The following is a 24,790-nucleotide window of genomic DNA, read 5'->3' on the forward strand; positions in this document are numbered from 1 at the left end:
TGGACTAAGTAAAGGAAGCCCTGTCCTGGTGGTCTTCACTGGCCAGCCTCGGGCAAAGGGGCTCCCTTGGACCTGCTCGCCGCAGGTATGACTCTGGTAACAGATGCCTCCACCCAGGGTTGGGGAGTGCATCTATTGGATGAACAGGCCCAAGGATATGACTCCCGCATTAGTTTCGGGACCACCATATCAACCGGCTCGAACTGAGAGCAGTGTACTCAGCACTACCCTGCTTTCTACCCGAAGTTCGAGACCACAGAGTCCTGCTCCGCACAGGCAACGCAGCAGTGGTCTCCTTCAAGAAGGAGGGGGGGTCGCATTCCCCATCGTTGTCAGTCCTAGCGGAGCAAAATCCTCCTTTGATGCCTGAAATATGTGGAGCTAACCGCACACCACCTTCCAGGGGTGAGGAACAGTAAGGCGACGCCATTTCAGGGCGACTCAATCTCCAGAACACGGAGTGGCAGATCTCCCAGTGGGTAGCCTCCAGGCTGTTTTGGCTGTGGACGGTCCAAGGGTAGACCGGTTTGCCGCACCCTGGAACACCAAGCTCCCGACGTACGTAACACTCCTGCTGACTCCAGGAGCCTGGGCCAGGGTCGCTTTGCTACCCCGCGGACCCACTTAGTTGTGTACGCCTTTCCTCCCTTCCTGCTAGTTCACGGGGCACCAGAGAAAACTTCGACAGGTGCACACCTGCATATTATCATTGGTCGCATCCAATTGGCCAAGCAAGGCCTAGTTTCCTCTTCTGTCGGAAACGATAGTCGAAACACCAACAGTGCTTCCGGACTTACCGGTTCTGCCGTCCCAACCAGACGGCGCACTACCACAAGCCCAGCGGGTATCACTTACACGCATAGAGGCTCTCATTAGACCTGCACATACGAAAGCTTTATCTGAGCGGGCTGCCATTGTCCTGGCCAGGGCGAACAGGGATTCCACCAATGCAGCTTACATTTCTAGGCTGCAAGCATACACGGGTTAGTGTAGCAGAAAGGAGATTAATCGATACCATCCCTCTATTGGCCAGGTAGCAGGCTTCTTCGTCCACCTGTTTGACAAAGTGGGTTTGTCTTACGCAGTGATCGTTGGCTACATGTCGGCCTTGTCCCCCACCATTCAAACGTACAGGAACAAGACTAACCGATTGTCCTATTATTAGAAGACTATTTACTGCTTTCCAGACGCTGAGACCCCATACAAGGGAAGCGCCCAACTGGGACTTGTCGGCTGTGTTGTCCGCTCTAAGCAGACCGCCCATTGAGCCTCTCCGATCAGCGCCACTCAAATTTTTGACGTGGAAAATAGTCTTCCTACTGGCCCTTGCCTCAGGCAGGCATCGGCCAGAGCTGGGGGCATTGTCCTTCTCGGATGATGTACCGCCGTTATGGACAATCAAGTTGTGCTAAAGACACAAATCGGGTTTCTCTCCTAGAACCAAATCCCAGGACACGGTCCTCACCTGATAGACATCCCCCGGCTGTCAAATTTTGTCTGCCCGGAGGGTCATGAGGAATTGCTTCTCTACCCGGTTCGAGCACAGAGTTGCCACCAAACCGTACTAGAATTTGGAACGGGGTGCCAAGCACACATCTTTGTGTTACGGCCCAGGCAGGCAGGATAGGCCGGCCTCCCCAACTACCATAACCAGGTGGTTTACTGCGACTGTATTAGAGGTCTAATACTTTATATTCCTCGACACGGAACTTGCAGAGACACCAAGTACGAGCGCATGAGGTCTGTGCGATGGCTAACTCGCTAGTGCTAGCGTCAGCCCCCCCCTCAAGCACACATGGAGGGCAGGCTTCTGGAGAACGCAGAACGTCTTTATCAACTACCATCTAGGAGACACTGAATCCATTGATAAGGGTCTCTCTAGGTTGGATCCTGTTGTAGCGTGTCAGTCTTGGTTTGCTGACCCAGCCCGAACTGATTAATGCCTACAGTTCAAAATAGTCATTTTGACTGACCGGAGTCTATGGTGGGTATGAACTACAGTACAGTTCTCGCGGAAGCTTTGGCTTCACTTCAGCTTCACCTTCGCTTCAGCATCGCATCATTATGGCATTGTTATGGCTTCAGCATCGCATCAATGTCGCGACATTAAAAAGTTAAGCGGTTATCGCTTCGCTTCATTGTGGCCTCATTATGGCGACAATTTGGCATCAGCATCGCTTCATCAAACAAAGAAGTACAGAACTACTCTCGCCCGCTTCCGCTTTTCAATCGCGCGCCTTTGCGACCGCTTGTTGAAGTTCCGCTTTATTTTCGACTGTGCAAAACTTCGGACTACTAAAAATTTTCTGGTTTTCATAGATCACGGTTACTAGTTTAGTAACCGTGCATAGATGTTGAACAACTGTCAAAAGTTCAAATACTTTTTGTTTTAACTATCTATAATTATATGCACGCAATCTGACCCTTTGACCTAGATTTGGCTGGGATTGACTATTTTATTTTAAACAATATTCTGACGTGACGCACTGCTACAAAATGTATTTCAACAGAAGTACGACATGGTTGTCCGGGTTTGTTTTCCTGACTGTGTTGAGTTTACGATTTGTATAATTATTGTTATTTCCCCCAAGGAGAACACAAGCCGAAGGACCATGAAGCTAAATAGAAGTCACACGCATGGACTGAGTGAAAGAAAATATTTCTAAGGCTAAAATAAAATCTAATATCTCTTTGTGTATTTGTCAATTTTGCATGTATTTGGTGTGACAGTATGTTCGTAAATATCTGGAAAAATCTCGTCTTTCGTTAATAATTTCATTTGTTTGAAATGTCTACCGACCGTGTCCCAATAATTTGTTTGGAATATCGATGCCCGTTGGTTTCTCCAAACGGTCCCGACGTCCATTATTCAACACAATCAGCATTTATTTATCGTAATTCATGGGAATCATGTCCCGTAATTTGTAAAACCAAATAATTAAACAAGTACTATTTATTATATATATTTTTTTATCTCGTGAAACTACAACACAGCGTAGAGTTGTCGCGGCGAAACAGTCGCCTTGAAATCGATGGAACTTCAATCATCCATTTCTCGCCTTGAAATAAAATTTAAAAAAATCGAAGAGCATCGGGGGATATATTATTACCCAGTCTTACCAATCGCTAGCTTTATTTTATTCAAATCCATAAAATTCACGAGTTTTTCGACATTTGTTGGCAACTTCCGCACTAAAAATGGTTGAAAATGTGGGTGTGGTTCTCTCGCAAAGTCCCGTTGATAATACGGACAAATATGGTTCTGTGACCCAGGTCGTGCTCCGATCAGGCGACTTTCAGCAAATCAATGATGTTGTAACAAAGCACATTTGACGCTAATTGAAGGGTCGTCGTACTGTCCAATCTCCGGCGTCGATTCACTGTGCTGTGACAGGCTTCACAATCATTCACTGAAAAACAAATGGCTGGGATTTACCCACGGTTCAAAAAAAGAAAAACTGGGCTGAGATACAAATCAGTTTTGCAAGTTGGGAAATAAGGTAAACCAGATTGGGGTCGATGATATTCAGTATCGAAGGACTTCCGTGTGTAAATGAGTTTCAAATTGTTCATCGACTGGTCACCAAATATTTATGGCTACAACTAAATGAACACTTTTTTTCTGAAGCCCAATAAATTATTTCTGCATGTCAAGTGCTATTCGATTTTTTACCAGGCCTGTGGCTCGTTTTTATTCAAAAATATTTTTTTGTGAGAATACTTTTAAAGTACGTATAGATCGAGCTCAGGTCACTGATCGTGACTTAATTTTGAAAATTGGATGTAAAATTTTACCAGACCGACGCCACCACAACCATCCAATCATAGTTGGAAATGTACGCACTTGTTTTGGAACTTTGTATCAAGATGGCAGGCGACGACGCCGACGCACCAGGCGGCGTTCGCGTGTTTGGCATGTATTAGTAGTCCGGGCATGGGATAGGATTCGGCTAAAACTAAACGAAACACAGAAAAATACCACCAAAATGAGGAATCTGAATCTGTTCTCTTACCAGCAAATAAAATTAACGAAAATAAGGTAATTTTATAACAAGAACAGTTTCATTTCGTATAGCAAATTGTGTTGTTTCCGAACGACGATTGCATCGTGTGATTTAAATTTATCACGTTTTTCCTTGCAGTCAATATGACACTCGTCACCTTGCAGATTGCAATGTACTTCACATAGTTTTTGGTACCCAATACTCGCAACATTAAATAATTAAACAAGATATCTTTTTAAAATGTCATTTTACTCTTGGTCATATTATTTTATTCCCCTTACCGCTTTGAATTTCAAATCGATTACATATCGAACTTCTGTACATGTGTTTTTCTCTACTGCCTTTCCATGTGAAAATAATGAGGTCATACTCATGTCACAATACTTTGAAGCTGATGCCATGTTGATGCCATGAGACTGCGAAGCTGAGGCCACGATGATGCCACAAAATAGCGAGGCGAACACAGCTTCAATTTTCAATGACGCGAAGCTGATGCCACAATGATGCGATGCTGAGGCGACAATGAAGCCATGCATATGCGACAATGAGGCCACAAAAGCCAAAGCTTCCGCGAGAACTGTACTGTATGTGAATAGGCGAGTTCGAAGAACCCTCGCCTAAGTTTTCAAGACGGCACTTTTTTCATAGTAAACAGATGTACCCATAAACCAATTTTGACAATAAACAGAAGCATGGTTTAGAAGCAAATTTTTTTTTAAATCACTTTTGACCAAAAAAGCACATTTTTGTGCACATTTCAAACTACAGTGTCCATTAAAAAAAAAATCCTAACAAAATTTCAAAATTCATACAATGAGCTTTCCGAAAATATATAGTTTTGTGGACAAGGGAGGTCATCTTTGTTTCCTACATGTGCAATGTAATCAACTAATTGGCGATCCGCTCCGCTAGGATTGCCCTTATAATCACTTTTGTCGTTTTGTGTGTGTGTGTGTGATTTTCAGTGTTTTCACGTATGATTCTTCTGTGATTTTTTTGGCTAGGCCGATTTCTTTCAAACTTGGCAGGTAGGTCACACCTTCACCCTAGTTATTAGGAAAAATCTGAAAATTTTGTTTGGGCCCACCGTTGCCATAGCAACAGCCATTGATTTTTGGATAGCTTCGCGCCAAATATATCTTCTCCTACAAATTTAGGATAAAACACTTCAGACATACATGTAGCTCATTCTACTCAGCTTTAGTGTGGGCACAAACTTACTATTTGAATTTTTGATATCTGTTTTCATTACCGAGAAATTTGACCCCAAAGTTGGGGTAACGTTTAACTGCATAGCGGGGGAACGTAGGTGACGGAACATACATTTTGTAGTTCGCACGTTTTCTATTTTGTTATTCACTCGGGATGAACACCGATGTTGCAATACTGAAATAATACATATTTCTTTCGAGTAGTAGTTTCCAAACGGCAAAAATGTGATCGTCAAGTCGTGAAACCTGGTAACTGATCATTGTTTTAATTTTCCGAATAATCTTGTCTATTGAGACTATCGTGAATGGAGTGTGATCGACTCGACTTGACTTGTTTGCGGCCGTGAAAGGTGTGAATACTTCCCTTACCCTCAGTTTACTTTTCCAAAATTGCGAATCAACAACTTTTAGGGGAAAAACGTCACCGTCGAAATCAGTGTTAACAGATCACATTTTAACATCGCGGTAATTCACTTCCGCATTGCGTTGAAAAAAAATACTTCATCAATAATCGGAAAACTTTGACTGTATGACACAGCATTTTTATTGGTTAACGAAAGACGTGACATGTAGGTCAAAGGAAGTTGTTCAGGTCAAATTATGATGAAACCATGGCGGAAATAGCTTTGTATCGAGAGTTTGCGTACGATCTTGCCTTCGACCGTTTTCCTACAGACACGACCCATTTTTGTACCGTAAATTCAGACGATATGTAAATCGTATTGTAATAAAATGTTTGTATTTTTATGAACATGTTTGTTTCTTCATTGTAAAAGGTGTTGTTGAAATCAATGACGACTCGTTTCGCTTTTTTCCTCAAAAAAATACGTAATATTCTTCCGTGACCGGCGCTGTGAACGGAAAATGTAATTTGGATAATGTTTCGAGGTTGGGAAGATGGTTACAGTTTTAAAGGCACCAAAAATTTATTTTTTCTGAGGTGGTCCTCGAGTATAAACTTACCCCTTATTTTTCCCGATTTTACATGTTCAGGCCCCCGGGCTTATACTCGGGGAAGTACGGTAATACACGCTTCATATCAAGTGCTTTGTTTGAGTTCATCTGTATAAATATGTATTTTTTTTTATGTTACAAACTCTGAAACATTACAAAATTTAGCGTCAAAATGTTATGCGGTTTCAGGGCCAATGGTTTGCAGTGATGTAATGCAATGTCCAAATACGGGCAATGGTATATGTTGTAATACTTAAATATAAAGCAATAGTAGCGTTAGGTTGCTTTTTCATCAGATGTTATTTTACGTTTTAGGACAACCATGAAGATATTGCCCGTACCGAGGTTAAAGACAATGGTAAACCAATCTCTGAAGCCAGATACGACATAGTGACTGGCATAGATACTTTGAATTACTATGCTGGACTTGCCCCAACCATTGCAGGTGAGATTTACATATGTTGTACCTTCTACATGTATGTAACGAAGCTGGAATATGAATTCAACATTTGTGCCCAACTTTTGCGTCCTGAAAAAGAACTATACACTTATCATAATTTATTCCATGTGACCATCTCTCCACCAATCAGCATAATGTACTTGAAATAATAATTCATGTGACCATCTCTCCACTAATCAGCATAATGTACTTGAAATGATTATTACATGTGACCATCTCTCTACCAATCAGCATAATGTACTTGAAATAATAATTCATCTGACCGTCTCTCCACCAATCAGCATAATGTACTTGAAATGATAATTCCATGTGACCATCTCTCCACCAATCAGCATAATGTACTCACACAATGAGAGATCTTTTTTCTTCTGTGTTTAGGGCAACATATACAGTTACCAGGGGGATCATTTGCATATACTAGAAGAGAACCACTTGGAGTTTGTGCTGCGATAGGTGCCTGGAATTATCCATTTCAGATTGCTTCCTGGAAGGCGGCTCCCGCACTGGCTTGTGGAAATACCATGGTATTCAAACCGTCTCCATTAACTCCCTTGACAGCAGTAGTACTTGCTGAAATATTTACAGGTGATTTTATTACAGATGTTTTTATTGTTGGTTTTTAATCTCTTTTAAGCTCTGCTGTCATCGCAGAGTGGAGCTGTTGGTATGGGGGTCTCTCCGGTGTCCCGCTACCTGCGTTTCGCGTCCCGCGTAAAGTTTTCCTTTAAACGACTTCTCCTTCGAAAGTACTTGATCAATTTCATTTATATTTGTACCAAAGGTACTTGGGGTGGTCCTCTGTCAGATTTGTTAAATTTGTGTCAAAATATGCAAATTTGGATTTTCAATGAATATTTTTGTCATTTTTGGTAAAAAGTGTTATTTTCGACAACTAGTCTGAAAACGTGAGTCCCAATGCTGTGATATTTGCAGCAATGATACGTGGGGTGGTCCTCTGTCAGATTTGTGTCAAAATATGGAAATTTGGATTTTTAGTGAATATTTTTGTTATTTTTGGTAAAAAATGTTATTTTCAACAACTAGTCCAAAACCGTCAACCACAATGCCACTTTACTGCTTTTTGTTCCATGATAATGAAGTCAACGAAGCTATTTTGATCGTCAGGTCGCTTGTTATATTTATTGCCCCTTTTTTTTAATTTAAAAAATAAAATATCATATTGTATATTTTTTTTTTGGCAATGACTCAATGGTTGTTATTATTTTTATGAAAGAAGACTTTGAATGGGACTATTTTGTGGAAGATTACAAAAGCAGCATCGGGTGATGACGATATGCATATTTCCTAATCAAGATGCACAGACTATTTTGTGGAAGTTAAAAAGTTACAAATTGCCATCGTATAATGGCAATCTCAAATTTAAACGTCAAACAGTAACACCTGACTCCCAAGATCACATATGTCTGTTAGATTATTTATTTTTTCAAGAAATGATTCACTAAAAACTGCAATTACTATGAAGGTCTTTAACCTCCATAGGGCTGCAGTAAAATGTGCAATTAAATGGTGTGATGAAATCGTGATAAGCAGGTGACAGTAAGTAATACGTAGGTATACAAGTGTGAAAAATGTGTGCATTAACCTTTTCACCACCAGACTTTCTCACCCAAATTTTTCTGTGCATTTTTTCTCATATTCTTTAATATTTCTAATATTAATATTTTAAAAATGGACCCTAATTTTGGAGTCAACAGACAAAAGTTAAGTCCATTATAAGTTTTTACTCGAAAAATTTGGCTATTTTTTTTCCAGTCATCTTACAAATTGTGCAGACTATAAACTACATGTATTTTGTGAATTTGTGATGAAATGAGGGAACTGGTGGTGAAAAAGTCAAAACCATGTTGTGCTGTATCTTGCTATATTAAGCCCAGGTACTCATACTGCATTGTTTTATGACCGTTTATATATAATAACAAACACCCATAGATTTGTTGTGATATAATAGTACAACTTTCTGTTTCTGTAGAGAGTGGTCTTCCTAAAGGATCATTCAATGTAGTACAAGGTGGTGCAGAGGCTGGTCACATGCTTAGCTCTCATCCTGGAGTTGCTAAAGTTTCATTTACTGGCAGTGTGCCCACAGGAAAAAAGGTAAATATAATCTTTTACCCTTTAATTTTTTACCCTTTAAAGGAGCTCATTTTTCCACCAAAAATAATATTTTGCACATTTTTGATTTATTTTTTCATAATGTATGTGTTAATAAGGAAAATCATGTCTCGAAGTTTTTCTGTGCCAGGCAACAAAGATGGCCTTCTACATGGGAGTACAATTTATAAATTATTTATGAAGAGATTGTAAACTGGGCAAGTGCATTCCTTTTTTAGCTCCTGGTGGAGCTGTTGGAATGGGGGTCTCTCCGGAGGTGACAGTCCTGCATCCCGCGTGAAGTTTTCCTTTAAACGACTTCTTCTTCAAAAGTACTTGACCAATTACATTCATATTTGTACCAAAGGTAATTGGGGTGGTCCTCTGTTAGATTTGTTAAATTCAAAATATGAAAATTTGGATTTTTAGTGAATATTTTTGTCATTTTTGGTAAACAATTTTATTTTCGACAACTAGTCTGAAACCGTAAGTCCAAATCTTTTCAGATTTCTAGCAATGATACGTGGGGTGGTCCTCTGTCAGATTTGTTGAATTTGTGTCAAAATATGTAAATTTGGATTTTTAGTGAATATTTGTGTCCTTTTTGGTAAATTTTTTTATTTTTGACAACTAGTCCTAAACCGCCAGTCCAATTGCTTTCATATTTGCAGCAGGGATACATGGGGTGGTCCTCTGTCAGATTTATTAAATTTGTGTCAAAATATGCAAATTTGGATTTTTAGTGAATATTTTTGTCCTTTTTGGTAATTTTTTTTATTTTCGACAACTAGTCATAAACCGTCAGTCCAATTGCTTTCATATTTGCAGCAAGGATACATGGGTTGGTCCTCTGTCAGATTTGTTAAATTTGTGTCAAAATATGCAAATTTGGATTTTTAGTGAATATTTTTGTCATTTTTGGTAAAAACTTTATTTTCGACAACTAGTCCCAAACCGTCAGGTCACTTGTTTTAAAAATACTAGCGGTAATCAATACTGAATTAAATTTTTCCAAAACTGTTTTTGAACCGAGTCTGTCAACGCAGGCTCGATACCCAAGCATACCATTTAACCTCTAAATAACAGTATGCAAATTAGGTATACTGTATCTGCACATTGGCTATTTAGGTTACATTAACAAACATCCAATTACATTTGTAACTTCCTTGTAATGTTGCTTGCAGCTTTAATTTTACCCATGTCCTTATAGCATATAGCTTCAGAGTTAGTATATATTGTGAGTAGTACCTGATATATAGTATTAATTTAAACAAACTTGTTTTCAGTACCCTTATGTCAACTAAATCAGACTGAAAATGGAACTGTAGAACATTTTTTAGCCAATCAAATTAAGCTTTTCAATGATTTGCTGTGAATTCCATGGAAAATTATTTTCTGAAACCCTTGCAACATTATAAATTCCACAATATAGATAAAATATCTGTTGCTGTTTTAGTTTTTGTCCAATCAAACATTTTGATTAATCATGTAATATTATTGATGTTATTTATAAATTTTGCCATATTTCATCTTATCATACACTTAGCGTTACCCTGCTTCAGAATGGTATGCAAAGTGTGCCCTCACATCAGGGCAATGATTTCCTGTATCACTCCCGCCTCAGCATGCAAAATGCGTCATTCTAAATTATGCCACGTGTTTGAGGTCATCCCATAATAACATTGTAATTACGCCTATAAGGTATATAATATGATAAAACCTTTATGGACTGGATCTGGTTTTTGTTGCCTTCGTTCGTACAGCTATAACACACCCTTGTAAGTTTGGGTGCATCCGCCGCATGACCTCGGGCCACAAAAGCTGTATCCAGTCCATAAAGAATAACATCGCCTCACTTTTCACTTTGTCTGAAATGTATGTTGTCTATATATTTACTATAGTCTTTCAAGGCAAGTTAGTTACTATTCAGTTGACTAATGGCAATTTTATCACAGAACTACATTTATTGTACCCTAGTGTCTATACCTGCATCTTGCCTATTCCTTATTATGAGCACCATTACATCTTGCTTCATCTTTACTGCTTTTATATTGTTTTTACAGATTATGGCAAACTGTGCAGAAGATGTGAAACATGTGACTTTGGAACTAGGAGGAAAGTCTCCTCTCATTATATTCCCCGATTGTGATATGAATAATGCAGTTAGCGGAGCACTAAATGCAAACTTTCTTACTCAGGGAGAGGTAGGTGTCATGTTTACGTCAAGTGACTTTCATGATAGAGTCATGGTAATGCTTGATTTGAAGGTGCAATATAGAAGGGAGTTTTTAATATTGATTCTGCATGATGAATACATTAAACTTTGATTGTTGCATATTTATGTGCCAAAATAGTTCAATGCTGGTTCTAATATATGATCCAATTTACTGGTACACCAATTTATCTGACCAAACTGTATTAAATCTGTTTCCATGATCAGGTTCATCTTATCAGATTAATTGAAATTGAGCATTTCTGATTTTCAAAAAACATCAAATTCGGACCAGATCGGACCAGGATAGACAATTCAATTTAAAACAAATTTTTATGATCAGATTTACACCTCTGCTATATATAGATTTTATTCAATTGACTAATCCATTGTTATAGGGGTGATAGCTAGTACCTGTCCGGGAGGACATTTGTCGCCACCTGTGAAAATTATTTGCCAGAGCATTAATCCCCAGAAATACAGATTCTATTTATTTTTGAATGCAATGCCACAGAATTTTCATTAGTTAGCTATCTATTTAGGATTTTAAAATTTATTTGTAGGTTTGTTCAAATGGTACCAGGGTATTTGTTCACAAATCTATCATGAAGTCTTTCCTGGAAAAAATAATAGATCGAACAAACAACATTAAGTTAGGGGACCCTATGAAAGATGAGACAACTATGGGAGCTGTGATTAGTGCAGATCATGGAAAGAAGATTTTGAACTATATTTCAGGAGCACGGAAGGAGGTAAGAAATCTCCTGCTAACATTTTAGTGCACAAAATTGTATATTATTGATTTTGTGACCAAGCAGACTTCATTTTAATGGCTTCTGGTCTTAATCAACATTTTTGAACAAATAATAAAATGGTGTAGGTATGTGTACAAATAGTACAATATTAGTGCTAATAGTGGCATGACTATGTGTCAATGTCAGTTAGTCACATCATTATTATTATTGCAAATTAAGTGTTTTGTTATTGCACTTAAAATGATGCAATGTAAAATTCACTGTCAAATAAACCTCTATAACTATTAAAAATGTAACAATAAAAAAAATACAAGTTAAGCACTTAACATCAAGAATGTGCTTTTTACATCTTTCAATCTTACAAATCACACATATACATGTTCCAGGGCTCTATGCCCCTGAATGGTGTACAAGTTCTAGGTATTGATTCATGTATATTGATGGTATTCTTGGGGCAGACATCGAGACATTTTCATCGCCTGGCAACCATCATGGTGAAAACTTTACTTTGGGCTAGTTGCCGAGACTCTTCGTATAACAAGATTACACCTACATGTGCAGCATATATAAATTTGGTTGTTCAGGATTGTCTTGTATTTGAGTTTGTGCTGTTTTCTCAACTTTAACTGTTTTCACTGGCGTTTCATAGCAGCTCACACAGAGCCCATAGAAAAACATTGTACAGTGGTATCTGTCTTAACAACATAACAAGTTCAGTGACTCGGCTCCACCACTGAGAATATATATCACTATAACAACAATAAAACCTACCACAGTGTTATTTTGCTTTTTCTCATGTAAAATCAATTGCAGCTGCTCCTCAAATACATGTATGTACAAGTAATGGGGATTCATATTATTTTACTTAATTTTAATAATATAATCAAAGTGTGGTTTCTTGCAAATTTTTCCCAGGGTGCCACTGTACTATGTGGTGGTGAAAAGGTCATACCAAATGACTCCATGCTTTCTGGTGGTTTTTACATCTCCCCATGTGTGCTTGGGGACTGTCGAGATGACATGACTGTTGTCAAAGAAGAGGTATTTGGTCCTGTCATGTCAGTGTTATGTTTTGACTCTGAGGAAGAAGTTATTACCAGAGCTAATGATACTGTGTTTGGCTTGGCAGCTGGTGTTTTCACTAAGTAAGTACTTGTTCTACCTAAGGAAAAACAATCTTCTATTTCTCAAGGTTTCAGTAAAACAGATTATCCAACAAACAATTATTTCCATTGGTTTGATTTCTGGAAAAAACACCCTGATTTCTGGAAACACACAAGTTATGATACATTTTCAGAATTATTAATTTTGACAAAATATAATCATTTAACTGTGATCAATATTTATTATTAGTCCCCGTTCGGACGAAGTCCAAAAACGAGGACTTATAATTCGGTCTCCGTGTGTCCGTCCGTCCGTCCGTCCGGAGTCATATCTCAGAATCCCTTGGGCCGATTCCGTTCATTCTTTGCATGTGCCTAGTACTTTATGTGGGACATACATGTATGCACATGCAGCGGTTTAGCGATTCTATTCAAAATGGCAGACTGGCAGCCATCTTGTTTTTTGAAAATGTTGTATTTTGGACATGCTTTGTCAGTTTTCATTCAAACTTGGTACATAGATTATACATGTTAGGATGCATGTCCATGACGATTTATTTCGCAATTGGATCAAAGATGGTCGACTGACAGGCATCTTGTTTTTTTATGTGGTATCTTGGACGTGCTCTGTCAGTTTTCATTCGAATTTGGCTCATACATGTACTTTATACATGTTAGGACGCATGTCCATGACAATTTGTTTCAAAATCTGGTCAAGGATGGCCGATAGACAGCCATCTGACTTTTTGGCCTTACTACTATATTCCACAATTTATGTACCATTTTCATTTGTATTTGGAACATACATCATACGTATCAGTGTGTTTCATAATCAGATCAAAGATGGCCGAATAACAGCTGTTTTTATTTTTGGCCATATTACTACTACACTTGAACAATCTGTTGTATACGCCACTTGGAACTCAAGTTTCAAGGACACGCTCGCGACAATCCCTCCGCTTTAATATGATGAGCACAAAGAGAACTTTCAAAAATTTTACGGGGATTGTGTCATTTTCAATGACTTGTTTATAAAGCAATGTAAGTTTACTACATCACCAGCCAGAAAATAATAATTTATTTATTACTCGTTAGGCTCAATTACAGATTACAGCCCTGATGGAAACTATTAGAGAATATACCCAGGTTCAAAAGGAACACCCTAGGGTAACAATTCTCTAAGAAAAAGGCCTAGACTGAGGAATGATCACGTGGTCGAGGCCATTCCGTCTCAATTCTCTTTTGTTTCCGGCACAACTAACACGAAAATTTGTTCACCGGGTGCTTTTCTGAGCTTCCTCGAAATCTAGTGGTATTGGACATTCGAGAATAGCAGTTTCTGCATTACAGTAAAGGCTTTTCATTTTAAGGGCCCCAGATCTTGCCTGTTTTTGTTGAATCGCCACCTCAGTTTGAATTCGCTTGATTCTCATTTTGGCAGTGTGAATTTTCTTGTTTTTTCACGAACTCATTTCTTGTTATGTCTTTTCTTAGATTGCATCATGCCTAAGTCATTAAAAAAGACTAAGAACATGCCTTCGAAACTTCCGGCACATACATGTATGATATGTTCATCTTGCCACTTAGAAATGTCAGTTTGGGACACACACATATGTTGACACTCATGCTATGGTTGTAAATGCTACTCAGGATTTTGCCTTGAGGGAAATTGTGATCTGTGGGACTCTCAATCATGGGAGCACTTTGAGGCGGGATTTAAAGCTGAGGGCGAGCGATTGCGTAAAGCTGGTAAACGTCGCGGGTCGCCAGACGTCTGATTCTATGAGTGAAAAATCTCTCCCTCCCCTTGGTGGCCGAGACGAGGCTTGCTTTCTATCGCAGACTGAGGAGGACTGAGAGTTGCCACGGTCTGACTCCCTGCTCAATGTGGCGGGCCGACGACTGAGGTAAGACCCCGGGATGCAGCATGTTCCCTCTGGGGCGCTGACACCAATTGCGAGTCCAATCCACCAAGACTTCATTGGTGCTTACGCAACTCAGTGTTCAATTTGTGGGATACGACGCAGGAGGACCAGGGGGTGAGAGTCAGGTGGGAGGGGACGGACTGTGCTGCCTGTCCCCCTCTGCCAGGCTTGGGGTTCGAGGTGTCCCATCCTTCTTTTGATCTCTGCCTAAGAGGATTGGAGAGGGGGGAGGGGCAACTCACATCTGTGGTACAAGGGTGTCTACCTCTCCTATGGAGGTGGACCCCCCCCCCCTTCTGGACAGGGGTCCTAAGCGCACTCCCCAAGTTTTCCCACGCTTCTCTCTGGCATGGTGTGGGCAGGCTCTGTTGCCTTTGCTTCACCATGCCGCGCAGAGTGCCCCTACTTGTTCCCTGGGGGGTGCAGCTACCACTCCCTCAGGGGGGTCTTTGTCGTCTCTTGACCCTCCCTTGTTGGGAAAACACAGACTACCCAGCCAACCAGAGCCTAGCTGGAGAAGGGGTCAGAGGGCGATGGAGGGGGTAATTTGTACCCTTCGGGAGACAAGGACAAGAAGACTGATCCTGGTTTTGGGTCAGCCCTGTACCATTCCTTCTGTTGGGGATACCTCTTTGGGGCTACGAAAACAGTCAACTGATCCCTGGTGGACGGGCACTTTGGTCTAGAGTTTCGACCATGACATACATTTTAGTCCTTGGTTCTCTTCTGTAAAATAAACGCACATATTGTTATGTGTTGGTATCAGTTACTAGTATTTCATAACAATAAGTATAGGTTTATTTATAGATATCGATTTATTCTGGAGTGGGAAATAGTAATTTTTTGGCCATTGAAAAAATGGTATATGCTTGTACATGTATTTTGTGCATGTATTCATAACCAATTTCACGAGTAAGAGTCGTAACTTTCGAATGTACAAGTATCGTGACTCGTCCATATATTTCACTTATATTCATTACGCTTGAATAAAGTCGTGCGTTTTCATACTTCATGTAAACAAGCAATGTTTTTACGTCTTGTATATGTCTGTAACAATGTCAATCTTCCTGAAAATGGTGCAATTTGAAAAAAAAAAATATTTTGCAAAGTTCGCGAATGATACAAAGTATCATAGATTGTCGTTTGTTTGTGTCGTGTCATTTGGAATTTAAAAGTAGTTAATACTCTATTACTCGTTGTATCCCTAAACTTTACCATTAAAACAACAAATTCAACCACTCGTGTACCAGTGATCAGTGTTAAGGCCAGCGATTGATGTTTGGTGCAAGCGAGAAAAGAAAGTGATAAAAATGTGGTAGTTTTTTTCGGTCGAAAAAGACCCTGTGGTCGGATAATTAAGGGATAAAAACCGATAAAAGAGATTGGGCGAAATTATAGAGAAAAGTCACCAAGTGAGGACACGGTAGGTAGAAAGAGTTGGTAGTAAATGCAGGGGAGTTCAGAGGGAGAAAAGCCACCACCCCTTTACCATGAAAGCATGAAATCTCGACAGATTTGTTTTGTTCTTAAATGTAATATTAGGTTTTGAGGGCTGTTGAGTCTAAAACAAGACTAAATGATCCAAAACGAACGCGTTGGAGACATGCCTAGTATGCAGAATATTTGGTTTGCCAGTACATAATCCATTTTCAACACCTTGGCTACTCTATTGACCATGGCTGTTTATCCTGGTTTGGCACTTAGGGTGACCGGTAAACAGTGTCCAAAACGTGCTCAGAATGGTGCACATTTTTGACACGAATTAAAAATCAGTTGTAAGCTGAAATTTTCATATGCGAGGAAATCCTAATTACCAGTATGTTCACGTGTTTGGTAGTCGTAAGCTAGAGATTTTTGGTTTTCGATTGCTGAGTTAGAGAGTTTCTCCTAACTCATTTTTAACAATTGTTTTTGCTGAAATACATTGTATACTGTATATATTTTTGTCTTATTCTCCCAACTGTGATGTGGTATTTAATCTGATCGGATTACAGCTCTTAATTTAGCAAATCTTTGGATTGTTATTTTTTTGTGATACTCAAGAATAGAAATTTGTGAGTTGTGAACAAATAAACTGTTAATAAAAAGCTTTGTTTATGTAAAATCCCTATGATAAGTGGTGGGTAGAAATAAGTACAGTCTTTAGAGTGTGATTATGTACACAGAAAAAGGAGTGTATTTTTAGTCCCCGTTCGGACGAAGTCCGAAAACAAGGACTTATGTTTTGACCTCCGTGTGTCTTTGCGTGCGTGCGTGCGTCTGTGCATGCACCTGTATCTTAGAAATGCCTGGACCAATCACAATTTGTTTCACGATCTGATTCAAGATGTCCGAATGGCGGCCATTTTTGTACTAAAAATCATAAAAATCAAGCATTTCCCAGCTGTTTACAGATGGATTTTGTTCAAACCTTGTATATACGTTGGACATTATAGGACCTTGATGAACATCATTTTGTTTTACGATCTGATTCAAGATGGCCGAAAGGCAGCCATTTTTGTGCTAAAAAATCATAAAAATCAAGCATTTCTCGGCTGTTTACAGATGGATTTTGTTCAAACTTGATATATACATTAGACATTATGCGACCTTGATGCAAATAATTTTGTTTTTCAGATAACATTCAAAATGGCCGACTGGCGGCCATTTTGTTTTAATGAATGGGCTTCTAGACCCATATTTCCAACTTGTTTTGACTGATTATGTTCAAATTTTAAATATTCATTATACATAATGTCATAGATAGACAGATATATTGGTTTGACGGTCCTATTCAAAATGGCCGAATGGTTGTCATTTTTGTGCTAAAAAATCATCAAATATCAAGCATTTCTGGCATTTGTGGATGGATTTCGTTCAAACTTGGTACATCCTTTAGACATTACGGGTTCCTGATGCACGTCATTTTGTTTTTCAGATCAGACTCAAAATGGCTGTCCGGTGGCCATTTTATTTTAATGAATGGGTTTCCAGACCCATATGTCTGACTTGTTTTGACTGATTATGTTCAAGTTTTTAATATTCATTATACATCATGTCACAGATATACGGATATATTGGTTTGACGATCCTTTTCAAAGTGGCCTAATGGTGGCTATTTTTGTGCTAAAAAACTTGTTTTATTTTTTAGATCGGATTCTGAATGACTGACTCGTGGCCATTTTGTTTTAATGAATGGACTTTTAGAGCCATATCTCTGACATGCTTTGACTGACTATGTTCAAATTTCATATATTCATTATACATATATTCATAATGGCTGATTTTGTTTTAATTAATGCTGTTCCAGAGCAATATCTCTCAATACTTGTTTGACGATCAGATACAAATGTCAATCATTTAAATGTTAAACAATCATCATATTCCTGACATGTTTATATTCCAGCTATATTACTATAAACAAAACTTTATGTCTTAAATTTGATAACTAACGGGGACTGTGCCATGCATGGCTTGTTTATTTATAATTTCACTTGAGTGACGACACTCATATGACACTACTTTCCCCGAATTAGGTTCATGCAGGGAGCTGGTTCGTGTAAACTAGTACTTCCTTGGGGAGCCCCCTTTGTTTTCGCACCCCAGGCCACGACACCAGATCTATTCATACTACCTGCTTAGGCTTTGTACATGTACTTGATATTGTTGCGCGTTTGTCAATATTTTGTCCAAAGTATTAAATAACAAACGAAACAGTGTTAATTTTGACATAGAACAAAGGGAGATAGAACAGTGATGGTCTTATCAGAATATCGGAACCAATCCTCGGTACTGGCATTTTGTGGTTCTTTGCTAAGACCGATATAAAAAATAAATGTAGTAGTCCAGATAATCATGGTGTCGTAATTATTCAAATATATACGTTAAGAAAAAACATCCTTTCTTATTTATACTTGATATATATATAATTAAAATATATAAAAAGATTCTGGTTATTTGAGCTCCCCACACGAATACTTGCTTTTTAACATTGGTCACCTGAGTGAGGTGATCATGTGACCGGGTACGTCATCTGCCTTCATATTGGAGTGCACGCCCTGAGCTGCTTGTTAATATGAGTTTGAAAACCTTCTAATCGTTTGGGTCCGCTTCTTGGTCGAGTTATATCCGTCTAATCATTTGGCTCGATTCAGTTACCAGGGGAAAAATTTTACAAAAAAAGAATAGCAGACTGCATATACATGTAAACTTGAAATTTTTCTCGATGTCAAACTGGTTGCCATGGTGTAATTGTATGGAGCAATGCATTCTGGTTGTCCAACTACGGAATGCGGTAAACTTAACCCTAGCTATTGTTCACTATTGTCAGAGACTGTTCTCGCCGCCAGAGTTTATTTCTGCTTCGAGACTCAACGAAATAAATCTGTGTAGTCTTGGCGATGCGACGACTTGGATTCGGTAATACTCCACTATTTGGCTCAAGCAAGCCTGCATGTTAAACGTACGATGTATAACAAGCCGTACTGGTGTCGTTAATTTATGAGTCAAAATAAATATATCAGCGTCAGATAATATACCGTGATTGCTAAAAAGAATCCCAGTTATTGCTTTTATTTTTTGTCTTTATTACGTTTATTAAAAATCCCTTAAATGGCCGATCATGTCAAGAGAGTGTCCCATTATTACTCCGCTTCCACTTTGCGGATATTGACTGTGCATTTTTGCCGCGCACCGACACAGTCGGGGATTTATGGTGCAACATTTTTTTTATTTGAATTTGAGGAAATATTGTTTGTCAATGCCAGCTTTGTAAAAAAAGTCAGCTTTTCAGCAGGTCACGTTAGGGTGTGGTAATCTTGAATGTAGGTCAACATCCGCTGTATGGTACTACAAACTGATATAATTTTGCTATGCATTTATTCTATTAATTAAAATAAAGAAATCTTCTGTAATCAATAATTGGTAGTTTTTTGAAGTAGAAGTAGCATTACACGTTTTTCAGAGTTAATTCACTCATCCAAAGGCGTCATTCATTTTACAAATATCTGCATTTGTACGCAGTCCCTTCTAGTGATGGACTGTGATTTGTACAATTTAATGTGACGCATGTTGCGTCTGCAAGTTTGGCAGGACATCATTCACGACTTTATTTACTGGAGGAGGAAATAACTAAGATATTGTGTTACTTTATACACCAAGAGAACCTTCAAATTGTTATGTATTTCCATCAAGCCAGTTGAATTATTCTGAATACATACCCATATTCCTTAGAAAGTAATCAAGCAATGGGCCATTCCAGTTTATATCTGCACCCCCCTGTTGATGTGGTCCAATTTCCAGCACTGTATGATGGGGAAAATACCCCGGAATTCCAACTGTATATGGAGAAACAGAATCTGGAAATCCAGACGAGTATGTAAAAAAAATTCCCGGAAATCCAGGCAGTTATGGCTACTAAATAAAATATGGCCTAGTTTATCTCGCCACATACCGGTTGATGAGGTTGGATTTCCAACAGTATGACTAAAAAAACTTGGAATTGGGCGAGTATGAAATAGTTATTACTGAAATTAGATAAGGAGGGTTGCACGAATGAGCTCATCAACACCGTGAATCAGGACTAGTTTGGATTTCCATTATCAAATATAAAATTTTGAACTTGGTAAATTAGCATATGATGACAGTTATATTTGGAAATCCTACTCTGTATGGTGGTACAAAGGAACTCATCAACACCATATTAAGTAGGAACTATAGTTTTGGATTTCCATTACTTTATGGTGATGGTGAATGGTGACGTGGAAATAAAACTTTGTATGACTTATACACCCATGGAAATTATACCCTGTATGAAGTAAACACACAAGCTCATCAACAGGGGGGGGGGGGGGTGCAGATATAAACTGGAATGGCCCAATGGTATATGCAGGTTATAAACCTAGCAAATTTGTTAGAAAAATAAAAAAATTTACAATCAGTCAACATGTTGATTTCCTCCTTGTGTTGCTTAAAATGCATCGCCGTGTTTACAATAATAACTATTATCAGCTCATTACCAACTGGCACCGAACCAATTCTGTCATTGTATCACTTATTTGGAATTAAAGACGTGTTTTAAGAGCAGATCAAAACTTCCACCAGTACTTGACTGAAGTCTGTCACATTGTATTGCTTAACTGAAGAATGACACCTGTGAATTGAGTCTTATCCATTTAACATCAACAAACCACTAACTATTAATTGCAGCGGATTTCTTAATTTTTAATATTACAATAAAGGAGGAGCAAAAAATGATATTATTTCGAGGAGGGTACTCAGCACTGCCAATTCACATCATACTTTTGACGAAATGGTCTCTCGACGAGTCTCCAGTGGAGTTGCCATATCTTCTGGATCTGTTGTTTCAGCTGGATGGGACTTTCTGAATGAGCCCTGCGTTTTCCCATCTTCACGCATGGAGGTTGTCGATAAACTCATGCAAGCGCAAGGCTTTTCTGCAGACTTGTCCAAGTTCCTCACTTCGGCACAGTCGGATGACACCAGACGTTTGTATGAGTCGAGATGGGGAATTTACATTGATTGGTGTAATGGAAGGGAGGTTGATCATCTCAGTCTCTTTATTAGTGAGGTACATGTATCTGATGTTTCATCAGATTCTTTGATCAGGGGAAATCTATATCAACGATACTTAGATATACATGTATGTCAGTTTTGTTCCCAGTCTTATCAGGTTCTGCTGAAACTGGCCTCAAGTTTGGTCATGTAATGATTGTTTATAATAAGTCTTTCTAACAAGTTTTTCTAACAAGTTCTCCAGACTAACACTTGTCATTTGTGTGTTGGCACTACGACACCTCCACCTTTCAAGCTTAGGGGAGAGGCAGACATGAAATATGTCACTATGAAAACAGTTTTCCGCTTGGCGTTGGCGTCAGGTAGACGGTGCTCAAAGCCATGGGGTGACCTCTCAGACTGGGCCTTTTTCTTAGAGAATTGTTACCCCAGGGTGTTCTTTTTGGTCCCAGGTATATTCTCTTATAGTTTCCGTCGAGGCTGTAATCTGTAATTAAGCCTAATGAGTAATAAATGAAATTTATTATTTAGACAGATTTTCTGGCAGTTATGAGAATGTAAACAATCAGGGTTGTACAACCCTTCTAGTCAGTGATTATCAGAATATTTAATTTCTCTCATTTTTATTTTGAAAAGTATAAAATGGAATCTGTTAAATTTATATTAATTTTTGATATTTTTAATATTTTGATGTTAGTTGTCCTGAAATTTACTATAAAGAATATTTAGATCACTTTTACATGCAAAAGTAACATGCCTGGGAAAATTAATTCATGATTTTTTAAATCTGAATTTTTCAAATTCGAAAGAAGTTTGCAAATTTGTGTGGTTTGAGAAATTTAGATATAACAATTAGGTATAGCAAATAGAAAAACTGCAAATGGTAACAGGAAAAGCAATTATATTCAATTTAACAAATTAATATGGAATATGTTGGACCATAATGCTTAATTTACTGTGAGCAAAAAACAACCCGACCAGCAGTATGGCAATATAGCTTGAAGTTTTGCAAGAAAAAAGTGGAATATTGATAGTTAAAATGTAACAGTATGTAAGTGTAATCTCATATCAATATTGCAATGCTTCTGGTTGGATTGCTTTTTCGATTCATTTCACAATTACTGTCATGCTGCCAACTGTATTTGAAGCAAATATAGATTAATTCACAATTCTCTACACATAAGAAAGCTGTTCAGTTTCTGATGCAGCACTTTTTGTACCACTTCTAATTTTGATAATTAACGAATAAACTGAGCATATTTAAATACCGGTATATACAAATTTTGAATATTAAAAATTACCCCAGTAGATGTTAACTTTATGCAATGACATTCATTCTAAGAACACCATGGTTAAGTCCGGGTTTTTCTATTCATTCAACATACCACAGTACTTTTTTCATAAGAAACTGCTTCTGTTTGGTCAATCTTAGTATATTTGCTAATAATAATACAACAAGTAGTTACCTCATTTTACCAAATTAATAATTGCATCTTAGTAAAACATAGGAATAGGAACCTTGGTAAGTATTTCTTGATGTTATTTTTAATTTCTTTATAGTGATCTGAAGAAAGCACACAGAGTGATATCTAAACTGGAGGCTGGTACCTGTTGGATCAACACGTTTAATTTAACACCATCAGAGATACCATTTGGGGGTTACAAACAATCAGGTCTTGGCAGAGAGAATGGATCAGTGACAATTGAGTATTATACACAACTGAAGTCAGTCTATGTGGAAATGGGGAATGTGGAGTGCACTATGTAAATGAGCTGTCATACCTATGTACATTCAGTCGACAAAGGTGTATACCTTAAAGACATTGATGGATACGAGACATTCTTGACCACATTCATTACGACCCCGTTTAGGACGAATCTGGCTAAACAAATTTTAAATTAGTAAAACAGCGTCCGGATTACTTTCGGAAATTCCGTCGCGTTTCGGAAAGTTTTAATTTTCAAAACTTTTGAATATTTATTTGTGCTTTTAGGTTAGTGAGGAGGTTATAATAATTTTTCATTTCACTTTAACTCTGTTTTTTACACCCCTCAGACCCCTTTAAAAAGTCACTTCTGGCCATTATAATTGCCACTATTATCTTAATGGCCAGAATATTGACCAGATTTTTTTAAGTGGCCAAAATATTTACCAGTGTTTTTAAAATGGTGGTTTTAATGACCCATGTTTTTTATACTGGTCAGAATAATTACAATTGCTTTTTAAATGATGGAGTTGATGACATTTTTTTTTGATGGGCAGTATAATGGTCATTTTATTTTTCATTACATACATAACATGACCAGTATTTTTGTTCATGTCACTAATATAATGGCCCAGAAAAAAACCTTCTACCTCGTGTGAGTCAATATACGTGTGGGAATTTATTTTTCCAAGTTTTACTGGCGCTTGCAAGTACACTTAAATGAAATTTCGCGAATAATGCCTCGATCCCCAGTGAAATTTTATAGTAACGCTGATGCCAGTGACTGCTGGTGGACTACATAACCTGCGGAGTATTTAGATGGTGTTGAATCATAGGACGATTGCAGTACTACAACTGGCACATCAAGGTATGAATTTGTAATTATTTTACCATTTTACAATGACTTCAATACAATATTAGATACTTTTGTTGCCGTTTATGTAGCAGGATAGTCTTTTGGGGTTTTCGTTTTTGTTTTTCAAAAATTATATAAATTAAAAAACACTGTGGCATTTGCTTTATGTACTATCATACCTATTTTTTGGGAAAAAATAAATGCGCAATTTTTTGTTCAGTCATGGCTCACTGTGTAAGTACTGTTTCATTATCATTCATAATTGTCAAACAACAAGCTCAAGTAGGTGTTAATGAGGATTAGCTCCTATGTTTGTTAATACAAGAAAAGTATAAACAAAGGTTATTTCCAACTCCTGAAATCTGCAAAAAACAACGTAAATTTGTTTCCATTCATGGCAATGTTTTCAAATTATTAATATAATTTAACTGACTGCAAAATGTTTTTGTTTTTTAAATTTTCAAAAATTACGTATATTGTTTTTTTTTTTTCTCTTCAGACAATACCAACAATAGTGTACTGTACATTGAGAAATCTAATTTAGTAACCATGTATGAACTATATATATTATGCCCATAACGTCAAATACCATACAGAATCCCTTTTTCCTGTAAACTAGTATAAGATGATATATGCCCACAGTGTGCAACAGTTCATTTTCTTTGCTCACAAAAAAAACTCCCATACTCAAAATAACTTTTAATTTAGCATGGATTTAAACTAAATTTCAATTAAATCTAATATTCTTTGCCCATCTTTGAGCCTAATTTGATTTGAATGAGTTGTAGAGATCAATATAAAAGGGAAGTGAACCTAAATGTATGCGCCTAAGGAAGGAATAAACAGAAGACACTTATTAGTAGTATTCACGCAGAGCTCTTCAGCAAAGGTTAAGAGGTCCAATACCTTAGCCTGTGCTAGAAAAAAATTGCATGAACACAGGCTAAGAAATACTAAGTACAGAGTTAATCTGGTCAGT

At 38.0% G+C, this 24,790-nt stretch overlaps 1 protein-coding gene across 2 annotated transcripts in view; it reads left to right on the forward strand.

Moving 5' to 3' along the window:
- The window catches only part of LOC100373270 (4-trimethylaminobutyraldehyde dehydrogenase A-like), a 48,411-nt gene that overhangs the window by 20,420 nt on the left and 3,201 nt on the right, over positions 1-24,790 (forward strand). Inside the window, exons 3-9 of one of the 2 annotated variants that reach the window (XR_014926872.1) lie at positions 6,485-6,614; positions 7,008-7,214; positions 8,620-8,744; positions 10,805-10,945; positions 11,517-11,705; positions 12,624-12,853; positions 22,810-23,823. Coding sequence is in view for 1 of the 2 variants with exons in the window: in XM_002736549.4 (XP_002736595.1) it covers positions 6,485-6,614; positions 7,008-7,214; positions 8,620-8,744; positions 10,805-10,945; positions 11,517-11,705; positions 12,624-12,853; positions 22,810-23,017 (1,230 nt within the window). In the remaining variant the exon portion in view is untranslated. Of the gene's footprint in view, positions 1-6,484; positions 6,615-7,007; positions 7,215-8,619; positions 8,745-10,804; positions 10,946-11,516; positions 11,706-12,623; positions 12,854-22,809; positions 24,031-24,790 lie in introns of those variants that run through there. The other variant, XM_002736549.4, reaches the window with a different exon arrangement.

Source organism: Saccoglossus kowalevskii, chromosome 17 (assembly GCF_978046115.1).
Source record: "Saccoglossus kowalevskii chromosome 17, keSacKowa6.1, whole genome shotgun sequence".
Lineage (NCBI taxonomy): Eukaryota > Metazoa > Hemichordata > Enteropneusta > Harrimaniidae > Saccoglossus > Saccoglossus kowalevskii.